Source organism: Microtus ochrogaster, chromosome 1, assembly GCF_000317375.1.
Source record: "Microtus ochrogaster isolate Prairie Vole_2 chromosome 1, MicOch1.0, whole genome shotgun sequence".
Classification (NCBI taxonomy): Eukaryota; Metazoa; Chordata; class Mammalia; order Rodentia; family Cricetidae; genus Microtus; species Microtus ochrogaster.
The window spans coordinates 4,097,625-4,118,829 of NC_022009.1; the positions used below are offsets into that span (position 1 = coordinate 4,097,625).

The window sequence follows — 21,205 nt, forward strand, 5'->3', positions numbered from 1 at the left end:
GGCAATGGGTTTTTGATCCTACTGCACATACTGGCTTTGGGGGAGCCTAGGCAGTTTGGATGCTCAACTTACTAAACCTGGATGGAGGTGGGCGATCCTTGGACTTCCCACAGGTCAGGGAGCCCTGATTGTTCTTCCAGCTGATGAGGGAGAGGGAAAAACTTGTTTTTTGAGACTACAAACTCCTGGTCCTCTAGCCTCCACCTCCCAGAGGCTGGGACTGTAGGTCTGTGCCAGCTAAGGTGTTTATTTTCTCAATAGTACTGCAGATTGAACCTACTGCCTATGGCCATACCAGACAGATGATCTACTACTGAGTCATGCTTCCAGCACTAATGAAAAAGATGTTGTTTTTGTCCAGGGTATAATCCATTATGAAGGCGATCTTCAAGTAAAGTTTGTCTGTGTTTGGATCTTAATACTGGAATGTTAAAACAAAACTGGAGTCACTAAATCTAAAAGAATCTCAACCTATTTCAAAGTTGTAAGAAATAAGATGAAATGCTTATTCTATAAAGGCCATAAATCAATTAGTCTAGACTAACAGCTGTTGAATAGATAAGAGTATTTTTGTATATTGCTTAAAATGTCCTTACTGAACTGCTATTAGTTTCCAAACGAGAATTCTTAGCTATTCTCGCCTTGGTTAAATTGATTCAGTTAAGAGCTGGCATCTATATAATTCTACAGGCTTATGTATTTATTTCACTAATACTCATATTAGAATCATATTAGGTTGTAAGTTCCTAGAGGGTAGAGACTGTTATACAATTTATAACTACCACAGCTTATCAAGTATTATAACTGCTCTACATAAAAGTGTCGGATAAATAATAAACATACTTACTGTTTTTTTCCTAATGTTGCCCCACACAAGACCACACTTGCCATACTTTTTAGCATTTTTTTGCATATGGAAAACATACTTATCATAATCTTCACTGTATGAATACAAAATAATATCAAGATGTTAAGTCAGCATTATCATAACTTTATCCATATGTTGAATAGCAATTAATAAAAATCTAAAATTTACTTAACTTTTCTCAAAAGAATATTCTAGGAAATTGTTTCGCTTATTAGTTGCTATCCCATTGTGGTGGTGTGAATGAGAATGGCCCCCATAGGCTCATAGATTTGAATGTTTAGTCATCAGGGAGTGGTACTACATGATAAGGATTAGGAGGTGTAGCCTTGGTGGAGGAAGTAGATCACTGGATATAGGCTTTGAGGTTTCAAAAGCCTAAGCCAGGTCCAGTGTACTCTTTTTGCTGCCCGTAGAATACACAGTTACTTCTATGCACTATGTCTGTCTGCTTGCTCCCACCATGATGATAATGGAATAAATCTCTGGAACCATAAGCAAGCCCCAGCTAAATGCTTTCTTCTATAAGAGTTGTAGTCACAAAGTCTCTTCACAACAGAACAGTAACTAAGCATCCATATAGGTTTATTTCTAAAACTCTTGTCTTTCTGCCTTTGGTATTTTTCCTGTTCACTTCCATTAATCTAAATCAGATATTACAGTTGATCAATTTCAGGCTATGATGTACAAAAACTATCAATTTATATCTTCCAATTATATCAAGCTTCCAATCCAACTTACCAAGTTATGTCTTTCTAGATAACAGTGTTTCTTGTGCTCCCTATACTCACTATGAAGAGTTTAGTTTAGCAAAGATTGACCTGTACTGTATACACAGAAGCTAAAGTCAAACAGATGGCTATTTGCATCCTCTCCCTTGTCTTGAAGATCTTATCTGTATGGTCTATTTTTTCCTTATTAACTATTTTAGATCAGCTTCAAAGATATGACATGTAAAGATTTATAATCTATGACTATAAATTAAGATATATATATATATATTTTAATCATAAATGTTGCTGTGCAAATGAATAAACCCATCAGCTGCTAATATACTGCTTAGTGAATGATAGGTCTACCCAGATTAGCACCCTATAGGTCTACTCTCCAAGACTGTTTTTTACAACATAGATTAAGTTTTTCACTTTAGAAGAGCTGGGATTAAAGGCATGCACCATGATCAGCAAACTAATTTCTAGCCACCTTGAACCCTGCAACACTAAAGTTGGACTCCTAGGTCAAAGTTCATAGTAATATTAACAGTTGCCAACAAATGCAGCTGCACAGATAATACTGATGTGTATTTTTTACTAGCATGCCATTAAAAGGTTACTGATTTATTGTTAATGGCAGTCATGCTTAGCAATTAGAGAAATGAAATTTTTGTATTTTATAGTATTAATTATTTGTGCATGTGGAAGCGGTGTAGAAGTTCTTCTGTTCATCTGTTTGGTTAATGAATAAAGAAACTGCTTTGGGCCTGATAGGGCAGAACTTAGGTAGGTAGAGAAGACAGAACTGAATGCTGGGAAGAAAGGTAGAGTGAGAGACGCCATGGATTTTCTGCCTGAGCCGGACGCTGGTTAGAATCTTGCCGATAAGCCAGTCACATGGCCATATACAGATTAGTAGAAATGGGTTAAATTAAGATGTAAGAATTAGCCAATAAGAAACTAGAGCTAATGGGCAAAGCAGTGTTTTAATGAATACAGTTTCTGTGTGATTATTTCGGGTATAAGCTAGCTGGGCAGCTGGGACAAACAAAGGGCTCTCTCCTCATGTAACAGGAAGTGGGGAGGTTATACACATGCATGTACTGCTCATGGAGACCAAAAGTAGTCAGAACTCCTGAAGCTGCAGTTAATAAATTAGTTGAGAACTGCAAGACCTGGGTGCTAGGACCAAATCCAGGTCCTATGTAACAACACTAAGTGCTCTTTGACACTGAGCCATTTCTCCAGACCCAGAATATTCTTTTCTGTTTTTATATTGTTTGCAGTGATTGGTAGCAAGTAAAACATAGTGATTTCTGGATTAGCAAATTACAAAGACTGTTAACCTGCGTGCATAACATGACTCACTAGTTTTTTCTCACTAGTCCTAATATTATAATAGTATAATCCTTGACTTGCTGAAACTTAACTTTTTGAAATATCTATTCTTCAATTTTTTTAAAATGATAACTCTTCCCCTTGATGTATCTATGTTTATCATGTCACACAACGTTTCAATGTTCTTAAATAAATCAGAAAAAAACAACATCACATTCACATTTACCTTTTTATAGAGGCGAGCATACCAGGACTGACATGCTGACACTGTGGAGTATCTGTCAATGGCAAAGTAACTGATGATGGAGAAGCTGGATTCCTGTCAACATCGAGCTGAAAATCATCATCTTGACTGTATTGAAAACTTGGCAGCTAGGAAACAAATATTTTTACCATGCTCACTCAAAATTTTCTCATCACAAAATAATTGTGGATTAAGTTGTTTTTCTCTATAATCTTTCAAGTTTTAAAATTAAAAATAGTAAAGCACAGAATAGTCACTACAAAAACAATTTTCTCTTGTGAAAAATAAAAGTACACCTATTTCCAAAGGCCATGGTGAACAGAGATAGTCAAGTATTTTCTAAGCACCTTTCAAGCTTTTAGGCTTTATATCTATATAGTCTTTCCAAAAATACTTGAGCTTCTTATTTAAGTAAGAAAGCTGTGATATGAAAGCAAATGAGTATAGTTGTATTCCAATAAAACTTTGTTCATAAAAACAGGTAAAAAGAAAAAAAAAAAAAGGTAAAAGAGTTAACAAGATGGCCCAGCCAGGAAAGGTCCTCTAGAAGCCAAGTAACCTGAGTATAATCCCTGGACCCATGTAAAGTTAAAAGTCACTGAGAAGTGATAGAAATGGAGCCTTGGGCTTGGCACACTGTGGTTACAACCAGAGCGACATCCCTAGCCCCATACATTGGTGGAAGGATAGAACTGACTCCATGAGAAATTGTCCCTACCTCCACAGGCACATATTTTTTTTCATTAATTTTTTTTTTTTTAAATAGGCGAGAGGCTGAATTTGGCTCACACGTTGCTGAATTTAGATGTTACTAGAACAAAATCTAAATTCATTCACTACTGTTTTGGCACTTACTGGCAAAAGTTTTATGCTTTTGTGTATATAGCATTTCCAATAACCAATTCAATGCTTAAGGTTTTATTTACATTTACAGTAAAATCATAAAGTAACAGTCATGGCTATAATCATCCAGGAGATAGAAGTAGAGGATGTGAATGCAAGGCAAGCCTGGCAGTATACAGCAGGAGCATGTCTCAAAAATGGAGGGTGGGCATAAAGAAAGTAGAATTATGGTATAGAAAAGGAAATTAGTTAACTGCCATCTATGTCTCTTTGGTTGTTTGGAGTTGGGATTCTCTTGGATATTCTGGGTCTTTTGTTTCTCTATGAACTTTGTGATCTTTTTTTCCTAGTTCAATGAAGAATGTCATTTGAACAGTATGGATATTTTAACAATATCAATTCTTCCACTGTACAAACATCTTTCCACTTATTAGTGTCCTCAATGTTTTTTACCAGATTTTTTTTTCTAAAATCACTTTCATTGTGGAGACTTCACCCACTTGATTAAATTTCTTTCAGTGACTTTTTTCTTGAATATTGTAAATGGAAATGCTTTTTCCTTTTTTTCAGCCGGTTCACTGAGGGTATATATAAATCCTACTACTTTTGCAAATGCAGGTTTTGTGTTGATAAAAGATAAAACACTGGGCCTGACACGTATAACCAGTGAGTGACATCCCTAGCCCCATATGTTGGTTCTAGATCCTGCCATTCTGCTTAATTTATTCATGTAAGTTTTTCTACATATAAAATCACTTTTGTACCACTCATCCCATCTAGCCTATAGATTCTTCATGAGAATTAAGTGGGCTAATTATATTATACAGATCCCATAAACACAACAATTCATTTGTTACATGGGAATCTTTTAAACTCCCACAGCTGCACCATCTGTCTCCTGTAGTGCAGACACTGTTTGAGTACTGAGCGAGTGGCACTGCAGGGGCTAGCTGGTTTGAAGGCGTAAGTCACAAACAATGCCACACCAGTTTGAAATTATGATTAATAGGGTGGTATTTATTAAAAGGGGAAAAAACTTACAGATCATCGTCCCAGACAACAGCCCTCTGCGCAACCAGGAAGGGAGTCTAGTCGTCTGCGGAGCAGGAAGTGAAGAGAGAGAGGAGAGGGAAGTGGCCGCTTTTTTAAAGGGAGAGAGACCACGCCCCAATGGGCTGGTATCTCAGCGGCTATAGGCTGAGCGGGAGGACCTCCGGCAACATTGGTTAGTGAGGATGAGCCCTTGTTCTAGTATAGTGACATCTGTGAGAACCCAGGGATGGAAAATCGGAAGCCTGTACCCCCTAGAGCGGTATGAAATCCAATTGGTCTACAAATGTTCAACTCGTAACTCTAAGTTTTGACAGTGCAGCTGTCTACCCCATTGCTTTGGGTGTCATCTATCTTGTACTGCCCTTGGCCCATCTCCTCATTTTGTATTCAGTTATATTGATATAACTGAGTAACACCCAAGAGCAGACCCCAGAAACTGACAAGACAGCATAGATCAGCAGATCTCTTCCTATATATACGCATGTATGTTCTTGGATATAGAATGCAGATCCTTGACTTCTTGATAAACACTAACAATGCATAAAAATGAAAAACATCAAGATCAGTCTAAGAATACGGAGTTCATGCATTCAGCCTTCTTACCATTATTCTTTGTTTCTGCATGGGTGTTGCAGTGAAAAAGTCATCGTGGTTGTCTTGTGGCAACTGTTCCAGATAATCCCTCATTTGTCGTTTCCTTTTTAGAGTTCCTGCTCTGGCAGTTATCTTAATAGTATTTTTCTCAACAGCATTTTCTTTCTCACCTAAGAGTTAATAAAACATTTTGATAACGATCTGGTAATTTTACCAGCTTTATAAAACTTAAAACACTCTCATTTTGTTTCGCACAGAACAAATAAATTTGTAAAGATTTACTGTATGTGTGTTTTGCCTACATGTGCACATGTGCACTGCATGCATACATGAAGCATGTGAAGGTCAGAGGAGAGCCCTGGAGTCTCGGAAACTGGCGTTATGGGTGGTATGAGCCACCATGTGAGTTGCTGAGAACCAAACCTTCGTCTTCTGCAAATGGAACAAATGCTTTTAACCTCTGAGTCATCTCTCCAGGACACTCTCACTTTTTAAAAATCTGTTTTAAGGGCTGGAGAGATGGTTCAGCGGTTAAGAGCATTGCCTGCTCTTCCAAAGGTCCTGAGTTCAATTCCCAGCAACCACATGGTGGCTCACAACCATCTATAATGGGATCTGGTGCCCTCTTCTGGCCTTCAGGCATACACGCAGAAAGAATATTGTATACATAATAAATAAATAAATATTTAAAAAAAAATAAAAAACTGTTTTAAGAATGACTTAATTCTTACAGACCAAGGGTAGGCTAGCAAGATGACTCAGCAGGTAAAGAGACCTTTCTCCAAGCCTAACCACCTGAGTTCAATCCCTGGGACCTGCATGGTGGAAGAGAACCAACTCCCTAAAGCTGTCCTCTGACCTTCATTCTCAGGCCTAGGCGCACACACCCACAAGCATAGACACGCACACATAAATAAACAGGGAAAATTTAAATTAAAAAAAAAAAGACCAAAGGAGGGAGGCAGCCTCCCATCTAAAACTTTTAGTCCTGAAGCCAAACTCCTAACAAAGCTCACTAGGCATAGCTCAGACCAAAAACAAAAACAAAAACAAAACTTGGGGGCTTTAGAAGCATGGGACCTTGACCCAGGGTCTGTAGTCCCAGCTACTTGGAAGGCTCTCTTGAGTTCAGTCTGGGCAACAAACTGAGACCTTTGCCCCTAAAACAAATAAATAAATGCTATAAGGTGCTCTGTGGTGCTTTTAATTATGTCTCAGGCTCTTGACTTCTTCAGACTTATTGCTGGGCACAGGCAGATAAAAAAGTTCTTGGTCATATATAGGCTGAGTCTGGTAATGGAGGCATCACAAATAATTCTTCCCACATTGAGATAAATGTTATTAGTTCCTGTAATACTCCTAGTGAGTAGGATGTATGAGCTAAAGTGGTCTACATAGTGTGTTACAGGATAGCCAGGGCAGTGGTGATAGCCAGTTAGTGGTGGCTCACACCTTTAATTTTAGCACTAGGGAGGCAGAAACAGGTGGTTCGAGGCCAGCCTCCTCTATGGAGTGAGTTCCAGGACAGCCAATGCTAGACAGGAAAATCCTGCCTAAAAAACCAAACAAACCAACCAACCAACCCACATACGATAAAGTTACTCTGTGAGATAGACTTTATTTATTAATTGCTATTATGTATGGACATTAGGTACTCTCTAAAGTTCACTATGGGACCTGTCTGATATATACGATTGAGTCTCAGATTACAAAAACAAAATTTACTAGTTTTTTTTTAAATAAAGGACTGTATGCAAACACTCAAGTTAAATTATGTCCTCAGATATTAAAGTATTTATCCAACTTCAAATTTATTAGAACAAATTCTGAGGAAAAGCCTATTAAAACTATTATTGGTAGAATTAGCTACATTGGTTAAGGCTTAAAATATTTTCAATTCTAGATTTTCTAATTTGAAGGAAACAACTGATACAAGATTCATGAATAAATATAAAATATAATTCATAAGCATTTAAAAGTATACACTAAGCACTCAGAAAACAATGATAAGTTACCATTTTTGACCTTGAAACTGGCTTGCTTTTTCTTAGAAACTTGTTTTTGGGATCGTTTGCCTTGGGAATCTTCTATGTATTTCCTTTGGCATTCATCAGCTGTTCGAGAGCCTACTGCCATGGCTACATCTGACCAAAAACCAGGCTTGTGCTTTGGAAGAGATGTAAAAGCACTATGGGAGATCAAAACCAGTTAAGAACAAAACATTCAAGTCAATAAAAAATAAGGCCTTCTGAGAGCAAACTGAGTCAGTGATATTTACACAATTGGATGAGTATTTTGAAACCAAAATCATTCTGGATAACTGTTCATAAAAAAAAAAGATACCAATCTCTCTCTATTCCATAACTTTCTTATTATAATATAAATACTATATGAAAAAGATATAACTGTACATGGCTAGTAAAATTCTTTCAAACTTTCTACTAAATATAAAAGCTTTTCCAATCTTTTAACATTTTTTTCCCTGAAGCTCAACTATTCAATGACTTGATCTTTGAGGGAATTCTGGCATTAATTAACTTTTATAAATTGTTTACCCCATATTACTAGTTCTAAATCTGCCAGAGGAACTCCTAGTTCTTATATAGTTTTATGGTATAGGGGTGAACGGACAAGGCCACACACAATCAATGCATGATATGTGCATATACAGAAATGATACATTAATACATACAAATGATGTTTTAATACTACTACCAATAAAAATGAAGCTGGAACACACCTGTAATTCCATCACTAGAGAAAATGAGATAAAAGAATCAAAAGGAAAGTAATACTAACAAGATATAAATACAAGGTGGGTCCAATTCACCTATAAATAAAGTTCATTTGCAAATAACTGTTTAATGCCTACCCTACTATTTTCACCTCCATATATAGTTTCATAAACACATATTCTCATAAACTTGTTACAATGATTACTACATATGCTAAATATCTGCCTTCTTGGCTATAAACACAATAGAAAAATTACAAAGCAATAGGCTGAATATTAAGAATCACTTGAATTTAATTCACGAAGTCAGACTGGGAAGTAATTTGCATTTTCCAGATGATCATCAATCATTGGGGAGGACTAGAATAGGTTTCTGTGTGGGATCACAAGGGGACTGGACTACAGAGAAAGGAGAAAAGCAAGAGAACTGAGACTTAGAACGGGCAGACTTAATTTGCCTGAGGGCCCATTGCTTCTAACCTTAAGTCTAGCTTAGGTGGGGGTACAAAAGGGGTCAGAATGGACATTCACCCGAGTTTTGGGGATATGTGACATTCCAGACTTTTCCAATTGAGCCACCACTGTTTACTTTCCTAAATTGAAAAATGCTGCCAAGCATTCTGTCTAGGTTTTAACTATAGAGCTCAAAAACAAAACACACAAAAATCTGCCTTATTGAAAATCAAGTCTTTACAGTCCAGCAGTCCAGAGATGTGACTATCTTGAGGAGTGCAGATTTAGCTGAGTGCTAGAATGTTTGCCTAACATAAGGAAGGCACTGACTCTGATCCTCAACATGGCGGAGTGGGGGGTGGGGGAGTTAAAGAAAAATTTTAAATCCCTTAACTGTTTTGAAATATAAAGGCTAAGAAACTATATTATAAGGAAATAATGAGATACAGCTAGAAAAGGTAAAACTACTAACATGGTCTGCTTTTGATGTAAAGCAGAATATAAAAATGTGAAGCTATATTATGAAATGCAATGGAAATTTCTGATGTTCTTGATATGTCCACATATGTTGTCCTATCTCTTTACTCTTCCCATTTAGGCTTCATAACACAATTATGATTTAGTTTCCATACTAACACACCATTGAAACTCTTAGACTCTGTAGTCAAACTCAATTCTTTTTTTTTTTTAATAAAATTTTTTAAGAGTATGAGTGTTTTGGCTGCATAGAGGCCAGAAAAGCAGATTCCCTGCAGTTACAGAAGGCTGTGTGAATCACTACAGGGTGTTGGCTATCAAACCCAGGTCCTGTGGAAAAGCCTGTAACTGTAGGCCGGAAGAGGACACCAGATCGCATCACAGATGGTTGTGAGCCACCATGTGGTTGCTGGGAATTAAACTCATGACCTCTGGAAGAACAGCCAGTCTTAACCTGAGTCATCTCTCCAGCCCTCAAATTCAATTCTTAAAGAATGTGATTTATCACCAGTAACAGACAGAATAATTGCTCATTTCTTCTGAATAGATCACTAACATCACTAAGACTGATAAGGAGTCATTAAGGCAGGCCTTTCCTGCTGTTCTGTAACCAGTCTGCAGATATCCCAGAGACAAAAGTACTTACCAATGAAGCTTCTGTAATTCTTGCTCATTCCATTCTTCATTATCAATGAAGCCAGGTGGACAATGGCCTAACAGTTGCCTGTTTGTTGTATCCGATCCCTTAACTTCAACTGGGAACTTCCTGCTATCACCAGATTTTGGAAAAATTTCCTTAGCAGATCTAGACTTCTGTGATGTGATATGAGAACCATTCTCACCTTCAGATTGTGAAACCAGAAGGATATCTTTTGTGATAGTGCATGTGCTTTTTCTCTGGTCCATTAGCCTTTCTTTGCAGTTTCTTGTTCTGGCTTTCCTTCTAATCTCTGTTTTATTCTCTTCACTTGACATAAGAGATGAGGACTGATTGAACGATGATACGACTATTCGATTTTCAGTTTTCTCCAACTTTGAGGGCAACTTGATATTCTTAAAATCCTTGGTGACCATTTGCTTATTTTTAGGACAAGGTATCTGAGTGCTGTCTCTGACGGTGAGTATATCACATTCACTGAAATCTTCCTTGGGGCTACTTTCATAACCCACACTGTGTTCAAAGATCTCTGAGGACTTATGGGTAGAACTTACATGCATATCTGACTCACTTTCTTCTTGATGATTTGGTTTGAAAATCTCTGTTACTTCTTTGATAAAGAGATTGAACTCTTTACATCTTGTCTCTACCCTCTTTTTAGTTTTAAGTGGTGTTACTAAAACATAAACTTCCTTCTGATTCAGAGGCAGGTGTTCTCTTTCTTTGTCAGAGGTAGGCTGCTCCAGTGAGTTCGGGGTACCAATCAGTACATTTAACACTTCACTTCTCTCTTTATTTCATTGGACAAAACCAAAATCTCTTAAGTATAGAAATAAAACAACCCCCACCCCCACCCCAGGTTACACAAAGTACTGATCTATTTAGATCAGTGTTACTATATGTAAGCATATAATTATTTATACTATCCTGCCAAGGGCTTCCCAGTTTACTGGCATACACATAAGTTTTTCCACAAAGCCTCCAATATAGTTTCAGTCTTTCACTGACCTCAAATTAGAACTATTCTTTATGGGTATTAGAACATATTTCTCAAATCTGCTTGGGCCTGAACTTTCGATGTTTACTCTCCCTGAAAAATTTCCTTTACTTACCTATTACTGCTTGATAGACCCTATTCTTTAACCCACTGTGAACTGAAAGCTCTCCATCCTTTAAATTTTCAGAATACTTTTTAAAATGCCACTTTGGTGTCCTGTTTTAATTGCATACCAGTCATCTTTTAGATAAAGAAAATAATGTCAAAACTTAATTTTCATAAACCTTTTTTTACTGATATTATAATAGACTCTCAAATATTAGTAGATACTAAATAAATGTTTTAGTAATCAATTCTCAGCCGGGAGGTGGTGGTACACACCTTTAATCCCAGCAGAGAAAGGAAGAGCTCTGTGAGTTCGAGGCCAGTGTGGTCTACAAGAGCTGGTTCCAGAACAAGCTCCAAAAAACAGAGAAACAAAGAGAAAACCCTGTCTCCAAAAACAAAAACAAACAAACAAAACCAAAACCAAAACCAACAAAAAAAATCTATTCTCAGAATGTAAAATAGAAGACATAAGGAATCTATTAGGGTCACTAACCTAAACCAAACCTAAGCAGGCATATAAGATCATTAGTTAAAAATGCAATCAGGAAAACATGGGACTCTGTGCACACCGGCAGCTCTACTTTCATCTCCAATGGAGCCAAAGCAGGACCTTTTTACAAATCTCTCCCAATCTCCAAGAATTATCATGGGAAATAACAAAAACTGCAGAACTTAGTATCTTTAACATCTTATAGGGGAAGAAAGCAAATGAGACCAGCAATCTAAAAATTGAGAAACCAGAAGCAAATCTACCTGAAATTTCTAACTTTATTAAATTATGCTTGTTGTGGTGGTTTGACCCAGAATGGCCACCACAGGCTACATGTTTGAATGTTTGGTCCTCTAGTTAGTGGGACTGTTTCAAGGGATTAGTAGGTTTAGCTGTATTGGAGGAGATGTATTATTGAGGAACAGGATTTGAGGTTTCAAAATCCCATGCCATGACCAGGGAGCTCTGTCTCATGCCTGGGAGTCAGAAGTGAATTCTCAACTACTGTTCCAGCACCATGCCTACCTAATGCCATGCTCCCTGCCATGATGGCCATGGACCAACTCTCTGAAAATATAAGCAAGCCCCCCAATTACATGCTTCTTTCTAGACTTGGTCATGGTGTTTCTTCGTAGCAATAGAACAGTAACTAAGACATTTATTAAGAATCACAGTTGGGCGGTGGTGGAACACGCCTTTAATCCCAGCACTTGGGAAACAGAGGTGTGTGTGTGTGTGGGGGGAATCTCTCTGTGAGTTCAAGGCCAGCCTGGTCTACAGAGTTAGTTCTTGGACAGCAAGGGATACACAGAGAAACTCTGTCTCAAAAACAAAACAAAGCAACAAAAAAAAAATTGTACATCACCATACCAAAATACTAGACTAACTAGACTATGTACATATATCATGCCATAAAAGGTAAACAACAAAACAGTTAACAGTTAATAATGGTGGGAAACTTCAAAATTATAATTTGTGGATAATTTATTTGATTAGTACCACTATCCTCATGAAAAAAAAAAACCAAAAATGCTTCCACAAGATTTTTTTTTAATATTTATTTATTTATTATGCATACAATATTCTGTCTGTATGTATGTCTGCAGGCCAGAAGAGGACACCAGACCTCATTCCAGATGGTTGTGAGTCACCATGTGGTTGCTGGGAATTGAACTCAGGACCTTTGGAAGAGCAGGCAATGCTCTTAATCACTGAGCCATCTCTCCAGCCCCCTCCACAAGATTTTTCATGAATGTCATAGATTTACAAAGTGTCTTCCAATTCCTTACATAAATCAAATAAAAAAAATTCAGGTAGATTTTTTTCTTTTTCTTTCTTTCTTTTTATTGTTTTGTTTCTCAAGACAGTTTCTCTCTGTAGGCTTGGCTGCCCTGGAACACACAGAGATATACCTGCCTCTGCCTTCTGTGTTCTGGGATTAAAGTGCACTACCACCACTGCCCAGCTCACCTGAATATTCTCATTTTGAACAAAATATTTCTAGTGAGACTATTTTTATCATTTCATTTTATTTAATAATCTCAAAAACATTCAGCCTCTTTCAGGTACTTGTTTGAATCTAGTAGCCTAGACAGTACCATATTCCTCTTCCCCACTTTTATGAATTTTGATAGTTGTTCTTCATTTTCACTTCTCAGTTACAGTAAAAAAAAAAATACCACTAGGACCAAGGATTTATCATAACATGAAATCTTGAACTTGTTAGTATTTAGAGAAAGGCAACTTTAAATTTAGCCTATAATTACTCTGAGAATCAACACTTATCAAACCTTAATTATGGCATTAATTTCATAAAGGAAACATTAATATGAGCACATTTAAAGCAATATATAACTTTATAAATTAAAGTTACTTAGAAATCATATTAAAAGCAAACCTATAAATAATATATTTAAAGTAATATGTTATTTTATTAAATTATCATTTTATGCACAAATAACTACTTTAAACCACCAATATATTTACCATTTTATATCAAGAAACTTAAAAAGATAATTTACTTACTATGTTAAAATTATTTTAAAGTTACTGTCCTAGTCATTGCACAACCACCAAAGAGATTACCTTGCTTCTGACTTCGAATTTTCTTTTTATTTATTCCTTCAGAATTCTCAAAGTTTTTTGAAGGAAGTTTTCTGCAATTCTTTTTTCCAGATAATTCCTTCAAAATAAACAATGTATTTTTAAAGACTGCAATCTATAGAAATGATCTTGGGCATTTCCAGAAAAGCATCACGCATTAAAAAATTCTAGGTAGTCCAGGTGGAGGTCGTGCACAACTTTAATCCTAGCACTTGGGAGGCAGAGGCAGGCAAATTTCTATGAGTTTGGGGCCAGCCTGGTCTGCAGAGTGAGCTCCAGGACAGCCAAGGCTACACAGAGAAACCCTGTCTTGGGGTGGAGGATGGGGTGGGGTTGGGGAGGTGATGATGATGATTTAGTTACTTGCTACTCTACTAATTTCATGAATAGAACATTCAGGACGTCCTGTTGGAGCTGCAACTTTAGAAGTAGGACACAGGGTAACAGGATCCGCCAAAAATCTTATTATTTGCAGTTTTACTTTTTGAAAAATATTTACTTTTTAATTTATGTGTATGTGTCTGAGTATATGCCATGTGTGTAAGAGTGCCCAAAGAAGGCCAGAAGAGAGCATCAGACCCCTGGAGCTAGAGGTAAAAATACCTAACTGATCCAGGTTCAGGGAAGCGAACTATGGTCCAATGCAATACAGGAAGCACTCACAACCACTAAGACCATTTTGTACTTTTTAAAGTGCTTTTTTATATGTTTTATTTAAGCCTTTACTTTTGTTATTATTGCATCTACTTTTCAAATGAAAAGTAGAAAACCAATAAAAATCTCTAAGAGCTGAAGGGAAGGCTCGGCAAGTGAGAAGGCTGGTCCGCAAAGCTCATAATGGAAGAAAAAAACTGCCCTGTGCAAGCGGTCTTCTGACGCACACCTGCTTGAGGAAGCACACGTGTGTCCCGCCCCACCAAATAAATAAATGTACATTTTAAAACAAAACAAAACACTATGGGAATTAAAGTTAAAATTAACAGAGATTTTTTTCCAAAATGCAGAAGAAGCCTTCTAAGGAGAAAGACTTATACAAATTTTTCCTGCTTTCTATAGATGTTAAGTATGGTTGACTGCAGGCAGTTATAACAGAAAATTATATAGTATCCAGACATTTAAGATGCATGAATACATCACTGAAATTTTATCCTATGGACATTTTTGCAAGCTAAATACTTAAAAAAATTAGGAGTACTGGGATCAAACTAAAAGTGTATCTCTCATATATCACAAATACTCTACCAATGGAAGTGTATCCTATCCTATGTTCCTTTGTTCTTTCTCATTTATTAGATGTTGTCTCTGTCAGCAACAGTTGTTTAACTTCAACAGCAGTTCTATCAAAAAGTAATTTGTGCTGCTCAATGTAAGCTTCTTCTTTTCTAACCTTCTCTTAAACACTGACTTAAAGATATCTATCGAAGTCTATTTTCCTGAAACAATTCTTCCAATTCTTAAGCTCTCAAATAGTAGTTTCGACTTTTGCAGTTCCTGAGTTAGGACTGATCAATATAAATGATACTCATCAAAAAGAAAATTGTATCTTTTGATGCAGCCCTTAAACTTCTCAGGTACCACATTATGTTCCTAAACATCAGCATCATATATACCACCATTTGAATACTATCACTTACTTGGTTATGGAGGAGCCTTAACTGTGGCTTATTCCGACAATTACTATATCCAATGTTTATTTCTGTAGCTCCTGGGGACCCATTGTGCTTATTTTTCTTCATTTCTGTGAATTCAAAAATGGAGGATTAGATGGAGATTCGGTATTTTTCCAGCAGATTATGGTGTTCTGTGCCTGTATTCCCATCACCCTGGAGATTAAGATGGCAACATAAGAGGCTGTCTCAGGGAAAGAAGGCAGGGAAAAGGGGGGAAAGAGAAGAAAATAGAGTGAGAAAAAGGGAGGGGAAGGGAGAGGAAGAAAAGTGGAAGAAGGACAAGAAGCTAAGTAGCTTTTCCACATTAAAAAGCTAACTGTGGGAAGAAAAATCTGTGTAATGAAATGTCAGGTATATTCACTGTAATTTGATTATATAACATTTTTGTAGGACAGAAAACTCTCTACAGGGTATGGCTTAATTCAAATCACTTTTATTTTCCTTAGAAAATATTAAAAATGAACAAGCATATTGCTTATACCTGCTTTGAATCGCTTATTATATCTAAAAACAGAATAGTATAGTTAATTTTGTGAGTTTATACATCCTATACATTCAAACTGTACATCAACTAAATAGAAAGCTAGTGATTGTTTTTCTTATGTGTACGAAATTATGTTTCAGTTAATTTATATACTTCAATGCATAATTAAATCATATTATTTTTGGCAAATCTTGTAAAGAAGTTTTATTTTTTCCTCCATAGGAGTGTCCTGGCTCATGGGCACCCACACTGACACACAAACACTAATTCAAAAGTTAATTAATTGGGGCTGGAGAGATGGCTCAGTGGTTAAGAGCATTGCCTGCTCTTCCAAAGGTTCTGAGTTCAATTCCCAGCAACCACATGGTGGCTCACAACCATCTGGAATGAGGTCTGGTGCCCTCTTCTGGCCTGCAGACATACACACAGACAGAATATTGTATACATAATAAATAAATAATATTTTAAAAAATAAAAAAATTAATTAATTAAAATAAGAACTTTTGTTTTAACTGCTACTATTGCTTTTACAACTACATTTTGTATTATATATCAGACTGACCTTCAATTCCAGATATTCCTGATTTATTCTCCTAAGTGCTGGGGTTACAAGTATATGCCAGAACATCTGGCCAAAAGGTATTTTGTTATCCCTTTAGAAACTGTAAAGATACACAATGGATGGCTCTAACCCTTGAGATTACTACATAGTATAGGAGGCTGATACTACAGTAAGTCCTTCATAAGATGCTTATGTAAGTGTTATAAAGAGGTTTTTAAAGTACAATACTATGATATAATGGTTATAACACTAAATATGAAAAATTATATTAGGTAAATAAAATAATCATGTCATCTTAAATTACCATGGATTGAGTCATTTACATCACCTTAGTTGTTTAATGTTAGGCACATTTAAGGTTTTTATCCCCATTTAATTTTTAATTGTGTATATATGTGTTTTTTATAAGTGCACAGACAGCATTTTAAATAGTTTACCAAACTTTGGTGTTTAAAATCTGTATTCCATCCCACTTGTCACATGTCTAAAACATTTGCAACAATCATATTTACAATTCAGCTCTCTTTCCTAAAAAAGTTATTCAAGGTTATTTTCCATTTAGGAGTTAAAAGTGGGGAGGGCTGGCAAATGCAAGTAATAGTCCCACAACTCCTGAATTCTAATAAAGTCAATAACCAACCTACCAATCTTAAGAATGGATGACTTTTGGAAAAAGGAAGGGTTGAGAAAGATCTAAAGCTTTAGTAAGTGAAATTTTTGAAACCATTTACATATTTAAATATTGCCTTTTGTGAACTAAAAATGATACAAAAAATTTCAAGGAGAAAGAAAGTTCAAATGACATACCAACATTAGGTGAGATGTATTATTTACATCTAATATGGTAGATAATACATACCTTTAGCAAAAACAATTTGCAGTTCTCACAAATTTTAAGATTATATAAAGCCCTTAGCTACAGAGTTAAGGTAAAATTCCAAGAAATGTACACAACAGATTTCAGTAACTTTTATCATGTATATAATCGAGAAGACTGTAAGTTAATCTTCATACATTATTTGTGAGAGTGGGGTAGTGTGAGATGTAGAGTATAGTGTTAGAAAAGAGTGGATCTAGAACAGTTCTGTCAACCACCTTAAGAGCACCTGCCAGTCAAGAATTTATGCCAGTTCCTCCACGAACACAAATATAGATGTGATGTTTATCTCTACTACATGATTGCTGGTAGCCTCAATATAATCCTTTATTGGTATACTTATTGGGGTTTTGGCATTGTGATTTTAAAGGTTTATCCCATGAAATAAAAGGAGTAATGATGACGAGCAGCAGTCTGTAGAGTAGTGAGAAGGCAGGAATTTCAAGGTAATATTTACTCAAAGAGCACCAGTCTATATTATATACAACAAGCAGTGTTAAGCTCATGTAAGACTCTACCACTGTCGCAACAAAGAAAAATTCAAACATACCCAAGGTATCATCAGTAAGGTCATAAGTGCTGCTGGCTTTTAGGAGGACATCTGTTTGTGTATCTTCTGCTTCATTTTTCATTGATTTTTGTTTTTCATTAACTCTTGCAGTTTTCTGTCTCCTCTTATTCCTGTCCTTTTCTCCAGCCCTAAAACAATTGCGTTATTTTTTTTCTCTAATATTGCTTCTCAAAAAAACTGAAAAGCTCAACCCATGAATAATAGGGTAATCACGGAGTTCAAGTACAGTCTGAGCTACAACCCATGAATAATAGGGTAATCATGGAGTTCAAGGACAGTAGAGCTACATATTGAAGCTAACCCGTTACATGAGACCCTTCTCAAAACAAACGCACACTCAAGAAACAAGACAATTATTTAAGCAGATTTTATCTAAGAAAACCACAGGACAAAGAGCTACCAGTGGTAGAACAGTTACCTAGCAAGTGTGAGGCCAGAATTAAACACTGTTGGGAAGTTGCCTATTTTTGTAAATAATGTTCATTGAAATACAGCCATGCTCATTCAATTTACACTACCTATAGTTGCTTCTCTGTTAAAAATACAGAGTTGAGTGCTTGAGAAAAGTAACATGTGTGGAAAAATACCATCTGGGGGGCTGGAGAGATGGCTCAGAGGTTAAAATCATTGCCTGCTCTTCCAAAGGTCCTGAGTTCAATTCCCAGCAATTACAGGGTGGCTCACAACCATATATAATGAGGTCTGGTGCCCTCTTCTGGCCTGCAGGCATACACGCAGACAGAATAGTGTATATTTAATATTAAAAAAAAAATTAAAAAAAAGAAAAATACCATCTGGTACTTTCAGGAAAAACCAGTCTCAATTCCTACTATAAGTTACTTGGACTTGGGTAAAATTTAAAGCTCTGTATCTCCTACTGGCTCCCAAAGAACAATTAATAAATTTTTTTCTCTCAATGTCTGCTAACAGCATGTGACACTCAAAAACTACTGAAAATTAATGGAGAAAAATTAATCAAGAACTTCAAACTAATATTTGACAACTATGTGCCATCCAAGGACAGGTGATTGAAGAATTCTTGAAATATGGCTAGGATTTTATTTTCTTTCTGAACTTACTCAACATGTCAGAAATTCTAATAAAGCATTATGATTTCTAAAATACCTAAGATCATTTAAAAAAACTTCAAACTAGGAATAAACACAAAACCCCAACAAACTAAAACCAGTTTACATTGGTTACAGAAGCACCTACATCTGAAAAGGATCATTATTTTCTGTATCTAAAGTGAGTACATTTTAGGGAACATAACTTATATCTTGATAAAGCTGATTTTAAAAAACGTTAAAGACACTTTACCTTAATTGTTCTAGAAAATTATCAATGTGTTCCTTCCAATTTTGGGGGAATCCAAACATAAATTTTCTTATGAGATAACAGGGATAACCTATTTAACAAAAAGCAAAATAAATACATAGATATTTTAATTTACAAAAGAAAAAAATGATCCAAAAGCCTAAAATTTTGAGGAGGCATCTCCAGGTCAGTGTCAGTCAAGAAATGCATACTTGCTCTACTATGTTAAGCACTGCTGGAGATGCTGAGGACCCATCAGTAAAGCAAACGGAAGTCCCACCACTACATAGTTGATATCTAGCGTGTAAGAGAAAGTGAAGCCAGGAGGTAAAAATTCTTTGCTGGACTGTTGTTACAAAAACACTGGGTAAGAATTTTCATGGGCGAAAAGGAGAGGACAGCAATTTAAAAGGGTGTAGTTGAGAAATTCTACTGAACTAGGAAGCCAAGTTCTGGGAACCTGGGGGAATGAGTCATGGCAATATGGAATTTGAATATTAGAAACAGGGAAATGAAAAGCCTGTTGGGCTGTTTGTAAAGGAAGACCAGCAACACTGAACTGCCAGTGTTGGCAGATTTCTGTCCCTCTAAGTCCCACAGCCATTTAGTCGCAAATAAACACACAGAGGTATACATTAATTATAAACAGGTTGGCTTATCAGCTCAGGCTTTCTTATTAACTAACTCTTATATTTTACATTAACCCATAATTCTTGTCTGTGTTAGCCACATGGCTTGTTACCTTTATCAGTGAGGCATTCTCATTTTGCTCTGCATGTGGGTGACAACTACAGACTAAGCCTTTCCTCTTCCCAGAATTCTCCTGTTCTGGTTGCCTCGCCTATACTTTCTGTCTGGCTACTGGCCAATCAGCATTTTATTAAACCAATAGAAGTGACAAATCTTGTAGAAGGGTACAAGATCACTGTCCCACAGCACTTCCCCCTTTTGTTTTTTTTTTTCCTCAAAACAAAAACTTTAATCTCATTTGTTTAGTTGTCTTCCTGACTATTATCCATAACAACTTGTAACCAACACTCTAAACAAAGAAAAATATCCATAATCCATTTTTTGGGAATATGGGCATATTGTTCCAGGTTACTTCCTGCTGAATGAGGGTGCTGATAATCCTATGGGGACCTAAAGAAAATTTAGGATTATGGTCAATTCCTGACTGAAATATTTTGTGAGGCTTGATCATCTCAGCCAGCAGTCTTGAGGCTGTTCTGAATGTAGAACTCAGAAGACACTCCAACAGAGGTCCTCTGAAATGTTGAATCATCTGGGCCATTAGCTCCTATCAAAGATTTTTTTAGGGGGTCTTCTTTGATCAAACCTGATTTTTTTTAAACAAGAATGAATCCACAGCTTCTCATTTCCTACAGAAACAAAAGCAAAACCTCTTCACCAAAGTAGCATATCTTTTGACTCAAATTTTGAAGTCAAGGCATTTTTAAAATATATATGTTAGATTAATCCAGCAGCATTTATAATGAAATGTCTTTTAGCAGGTTTTGCTCCTTCCTCAGCCATCAAACAATTCAAAGTTAACACAGTTAACAAAGTTAATACAGTATCCAGACTATGTATTTTCCATCTTTATGTGGCTTTATTTTAAACTGTGTCTTTTATTTTTAATTTTTGGTTTTTTGAGTTAGGTTTCTCTGTGTATCTTTGGCTATCCTGGAACTCTCTGTAGACTAGGCTGTCCTTGAACTCCCAGAGATCCACCTGCCTCTGTCTCCTAAATTCTGGGATTAAAGGTATGTGTTACTACACCCAACTACTCTTTTTCTTTTTTTAAGGACTTTATTCTTTTTCTTTTCTCTCCCAAGCCTACATATAATTATTTTTAAAGACACTGTAAACCATTTAGAGGTTTTTTTCATCTGAATCTATTTTTACTGTATATCTCTCTTTTTCTGACCACATGACTCTAATTTGCTAAGCGATATGGCTAGGATTAAAGCCGTGGCTTTGACAGTATTATCCACCTCATTCCTTAGATTTCTGAGTCTAGCTTCATGGTAGAGTACTGGTGGGAGCCATGTTTA

The 21,205-nt window shown here is 36.3% G+C and overlaps 1 protein-coding gene across 1 annotated transcript in view; it reads right to left on the bottom strand.

Annotated features, from left to right (window-relative positions):
• Window positions 1-21,205, bottom strand: part of Mis18bp1 (MIS18 binding protein 1) — a 37,817-nt gene that overhangs the window by 3,907 nt on the left and 12,705 nt on the right. Inside the window, exons 6-12 of the mRNA XM_013355200.2 lie at window positions 19,155-19,242; window positions 17,814-17,962; window positions 9,961-10,762; window positions 7,666-7,838; window positions 5,660-5,820; window positions 3,143-3,288; window positions 848-941 (exon numbers count right to left, since the gene is read on the bottom strand). Of these exons, the coding sequence (XP_013210654.1) occupies window positions 848-941; window positions 3,143-3,288; window positions 5,660-5,820; window positions 7,666-7,838; window positions 9,961-10,762; window positions 17,814-17,962; window positions 19,155-19,242 (1,613 nt within the window). The remainder of the gene's footprint in view (window positions 1-847; window positions 942-3,142; window positions 3,289-5,659; window positions 5,821-7,665; window positions 7,839-9,960; window positions 10,763-17,813; window positions 17,963-19,154; window positions 19,243-21,205) is intronic.